The sequence below is a fragment of the Sinocyclocheilus anshuiensis genome, unplaced genomic scaffold (assembly GCF_001515605.1).
Source record: "Sinocyclocheilus anshuiensis isolate Anshui unplaced genomic scaffold, SAMN03320099.WGS_v1.1 scaffold8, whole genome shotgun sequence".
Lineage (NCBI taxonomy): Eukaryota > Metazoa > Chordata > Actinopteri > Cypriniformes > Cyprinidae > Sinocyclocheilus > Sinocyclocheilus anshuiensis.
The window spans coordinates 38,923-44,337 of record NW_015558559.1 but is presented as its reverse complement, the minus strand read 5'-3'; the positions used below and the strand labels follow the sequence as shown (position 1 = coordinate 44,337).

At 35.4% G+C, this 5,415-nt stretch overlaps 1 protein-coding gene across 1 annotated transcript in view; it reads right to left on the bottom strand.

Moving 5' to 3' along the window:
• Window positions 1-4,881, bottom strand: part of LOC107679422 (transmembrane protein 104-like) — a 43,626-nt gene extending 38,745 nt beyond the window's left edge. The window contains exons 1-3 of the mRNA XM_016474965.1: window positions 4,870-4,881; window positions 4,676-4,770; window positions 986-1,067 (exon numbers count right to left, since the gene is read on the bottom strand). Of these exons, the coding sequence (XP_016330451.1) occupies window positions 986-1,067; window positions 4,676-4,770; window positions 4,870-4,881 (189 nt within the window). The remainder of the gene's footprint in view (window positions 1-985; window positions 1,068-4,675; window positions 4,771-4,869) is intronic.
• Between the last annotated feature and the right edge of the window lie 534 nt (window positions 4,882-5,415).

Genomic DNA, 5,415 nt, shown 5'->3' with positions numbered 1-5,415 from the left:
TTTTTTTTTTTTTTTTGGAAAGAATTGAATATTTTAATTTAGCAAGGGTGGATTAAATTGAGAAAAATCTTTTGTAGAATTATAAATGTCTTTACTATTACTGTTCTTTTGAACTCTCTATTCACTAAAGAATCCTGAAAGAAATGTATCACAGTTTACACAAAAAATATTAAGCAGCACAAATGTTTTCAACAATACTGAGCAGGAAATCAGCATATCAGAATGATTTCTGAAGGATCGTGTGACACTGAAGACTGGAGTAATGATGCTGAAAATTCAGCTTTGCATCACAGGAATAAATTACATTTTACTGTTTATTAAACAGTAATAAACATATTAAACTGTAATAATATTTAACAACATTACTGTTTTTACTGTATTTTGAACTAGCGTTTGATCTGTAATTTATGGCACCAGATGACTTTGAATATAGTTTTTCACATCTATGGTGCTTTTTAGGTTATTTTTGGAGCTCTACAGCACTCATCCCCTTTGATTTTCATTGTATGGTGAACATTCAGCCTAACTTCTTTTGTGAGGTAATAACATACAGGTTTGGAACAACATGAGGGAGCGTAAATGATAACATCTTCATTTTTGGTGAACTGTCTTTTTAAGAGATCATCTATTAAATATAAACATTTTGCTTTTAAAGTTTTATAGGTTAAGATTGTTTGCCGGAGATGTTTTCTATATTCTATTTGTATTGGTAAAACAGACTAGAAATGTACTAAGCAGTGGCCTCATTGTGAGTTTTCTTCAACACATAATAGCTCTATTTTAGCACTTCTGTCCTAAATTGCCCCGTTTCATTCTCTGATAGGTCAGTCTTGTTTAAAGCTTCATTGACTTTCTGGCTTGATTACCTGCAGTGGGATGTGCAACATTTGCATGATCAGTGAAATTTTCATAGGGAATGACCTGAGACAGAATAAGAACATAATGTTCAGGGTAGAGCTGGCATTAAACTGATGCAGTCACTAACCTCTTCCTGTTCTCTCCTCTTCCAGTGCAGCTGGGCATTGGCAGCAGCCATGGCTTCAATAACAAATGTGGTGGTCATGAAACTGAGAGAAGACAGAAGTTAAAAGTCTTCAAAAATAAGAACAAGGAAAAACATAATACAAAGACAAGCCACTGGCTGGTATCAGAAAGAAAATCCTTGAAGACAACATCAAATAAAGTAAAAGTTGATAATCATGATTTTGCACATTATTTTAAACGCCAAACAAAAATTTTTTTTTTTTCCTTCACTAAATGCAATATCTTTCCCCACCTGAACTTTTATGCTGTGCTGGCTTTGTAAGTGGGGGAAAAAACAATAACTGATAATATCTACTTCATTAAATCATTAAAGGTTTTACACATTTTTATACATCATTTTACACACAAACACACAGACTTTTAACTATATAATTCAGCCCTAGAGCAAAATATGCAAAACTGTATGTCATATACACTACGTCCATCTCCTCCTATAACCTGTATTTAAAGACCACTGCTGTCTGGGCTCTTTCCTCTGCTGTTTCATTGATATACAGCTACATCCCGTTTCATCTAAACACTCATAACTCTCCCCTGGGCTCTGTCAGTGACTCAGACAGCTGGCAGGTTGGCAGAGGTGATAAATGTGTTTTGATGGTAACAGCACCAGCGGCAGCAGTAACAGGGTTGAGAGGTCAGCTAAAGATGAGCGAGTGACAGAGAGAAATCGCATGCAAGAAAGACCAAAAGAAGACAAGGCTGTGCTCTCATAGCACACAAGATGAGGTAGAGAATTACACTTCTCAAATTCATGCCCTAACAATATGCAAATTGGAGACCCATTCTAACCCTATTTGGCAAACCACCATAAAGAATATCGATGGAAATCTAATACGCACAGCCTCCTAAACCTGATATGTAAAACCCCAAAATAATCTAGCAGCCTTGCCAAGCAGCAAGGTATGCGCTTAAAGGGGTCATATGATGTTGCTAAAAAGAACATTATTTTGTGTATTTGGTGTAAAGAAATGTGTTTATGCGGTTTAAGGTTCAAAAAACACATTTTCCACATACTGTACATTATTGTTTCTCCTCTATGCCCCGCCTTTCTGAAACGCGTCGATTTTTACAAAGCTCATCGGTCTGAAAAGCGAGGTGTGCTCTGATTGGCCAGCTATCCAGTGTGTTGTGATTAGCCGAATACCTCAACCTCAATGTGAAAATATGAAGTCTATAAACAGCCGTTAACAGAGGCCAGAGACGCTGAAGACGGACGCACAGAGAAAAATACTGTAGCAGGCAGATCCCTCACTGTTCATGATGCACAAACTATTGGAAGAAAATCCTCAATATTGATTTGGGGGTTTATATGAATCTGTTTCTGAGGGGAACAAGTCTTCAGAAAAGTTTACGTGGTATTTTCTTTTAATCTCATCTCTGTATAGTTCATATTAAAGTAGTGTTTCAGCGCAGCGCTGCTTTGTTTACAGCGGTAACCAAGGAAACACTGTATCTGGTGTTCCAGAAGCGCCTAGCTCAGTGCTGCTTTGTTTACAGCGGTAACCAAGGAAACACTGTATCTGGTGTTCCATTAGCGCCTCCTGCTGTCAGAGAGTGAATCTGCGTCTCATTCAGAGCTTCTGCTGTTTGATTCGTTCAGGCATGTAGTATAATTTCACAAAGCTAGTCAGAACAGAACATTCTGTTTTTGCTTCAAATTATTAAATCAAATTATGTATATGAAATTATATAACTTAATGATATGAAATGATATAAATTTTATGTATATGAATTATATAACTAAAATTAAATAACTGTAATTACAGATTTAGGTTAAATAAAGATTTAGGAAAACAAATCAAAGAAAAAGTAAACAAATTCTACTGTTCCTAATATTCTGTGTTGCTTTTTTTTTTTTTTTTGATTTACCCAGTCATTTAAAAATAACACATTTTAGAGCTGTAACGACAATACCGTGATACCGTGAAACCGTGATATTTTTGCTTAAGGTTATCATACCATCAAATCTCATACCGGCCCATGCCTAGTTGAACTGTTCTGGAACAGTGTTGTAAATACAACTTAAAAAAAAAAAAAAAAAAAAAAAAAAAAAGTGGTTTCTGAAAACAAATGCTGCTAGAGCTATTCTCAGAGCTTTACTTTCTGACCCATTTTCGCAATTACTTTTAGGGTGTATTTACACGTGGCAGCTTCGGTTTGATTAAAACGAACTCTGGTGAGATTGCCCTGTTAGTGCAGTTCATTTGAGTAAATCTTAACACTACCATCTGAACTTTGGTGCATATGAAACAAGCTTCCAAACTCTGGTGCCGTTTGACTGAAATATAAATGCAACATGGACCAAAGACATCTAAACGAACCAGGATGTGATGTATGCAACAGAGGTGCTATTTGACTTTACATATTTTATAAGCTCTTTGTGAGTTCCAAGCTGTTAAAAATAGCATCATTTGTACACACATATTAGTGCATTTAGACCAGTACACAATAGTTCTGGATGTTCAGTTCGCAAAATATACATCATAAAAGCTGTGGTTGTGACTGTGTCCTTATGCCTTTTCTTTTGTGTCTTTAAGTTCGGTGTTAAAAATGACAGTGTGAATGCTAAGCAAAGCAGGACTAAATTTAGCTTTAGTCTGGACCAAAAGGACCATAAGAACCAAACTACAAGTATCAACAAACCCTTAATTTACTGGTATCAGGGTGATTTGTAGAGGATGTATGATAGCAGTTCTCTTCAAGTTCACACATATGTCCTAGCAGAGGAACCACAGGTGTAGTTTATCATTTTAACTATGAACAACTATATGCCTCAACCAAAAAGGGTCCATTTTGTCTTCATTTTAAACATTTTATCTATAATTTTATTAAAAAAATAAATAAAATAAAAAAAAACTTAAGTGTTGCTTAAGTTGGGACCACTGTTTTGGCATTTCACCCCTTATTGTAAAAATTTGTCAATAAGATACAATACTTCTACTCCAATTAAGTGCAAAGTAATCATTTGATTGAATTATTGATCCCATTATTATTCTGAGTGTGTAATATTTACTTATGCTTTGTCAATGTGAACCCTGGTTTATCATATCATTAAAGGCTTTTAAGGTATTAATTATCGTTCTAATTCTGTGAGAATAGTGAAGTCCACACCACAACTATAACGATAATGACACTGAAGAATTATTATATCACTGATACCATTTTCAGAATTATTTTTTTCCAGCTAATATAATGAATGATAAAAATGTTGACAGTCAGTCAGAATCCATCCTGCTTTAAAGTGCTCGAGCATTTAAATCAGCAATCGACAAAACTGTAGCGTGCTTATAATAAACAGAACATTGTTGTGCTTTGGTGTGGACGCTAATAGTCATCATTATAGTTATCTCTATTGGTGTGAACAGGCCTTAATGCACTTCTCTGAACCTAAAAAGGCTCAAGGCTGGTTTACATGGCTCACCAAAAATAAAAAATAAAAATAACAGGGTTTAACACAGAGATACAACGAAACCCAGCAACTGATGGAAGTTGGTGTTTGCCCTTGGTTGAAACTCCTACAAGTTTGTAACAACTTGAGTGTGAGTAAATGATGAAATTTTTTCATTTTTTAGTGTACTATCCATTTAAGATAGATGGATTTAAAAAAAAAAAAACTAGAGGGAGAACATACCTCATAAAGGCCAAAAATGTGATGAGGGGGACGCTGACAACCCAACCAGCTGCTGCAAAGGCCTTGGGCAGTGGTGACGTTTCATGAAAAAGACGCTTTGTGACGCTTGCAGTATGGAAGCTGACTTTTCTTGTATTTTAAGTTACTCATTTCATTTAGTCATTTAGCAGACGCTTTTATCCAAAGCGACTTACAAACGAGGACATGGCTCACCAAAATACTCAGTAATTACTTTAATAAGCAACGTATAATTTTAATATTTATTTTTTTGCAAATATCTGATCAGTACACTCTGATATAGGATCAGTAAGATTTTTTAATGTTTTTAAAGAAGTCTCATACTCATAAAGGCTGCATTTCAGCAAAAATACAGTAAAAAAAAAGAGTAATATTATTACAATGTAAAATAACAGTTTATTTTAATAAAGTGTAGATTATTCCTGTGGTGGCAACGCTGTATTTTCAGCATCTTTACTCTAGTCTTCAGTGTGAAGTGATTAAGTGAACAATAACACCATTCATGCATTTGTGCAAAACTGCATACATTTTCCCCCACCTTTTTGGGGTGCCCAACCCTGGTGCTGGAGATCTACCTTCCTGCAGAGTTCAGTTCCAACCCTGATCAAACACACCTGTCTGTAATTATCAAGTGCTCCTTCAGATCCTAATTAGTTGGTTCAGGTGTTTGATTAGGGTTGGAGCTGAACTCTGCAGGACTGCGGCTCTCTAGGACCGAACTT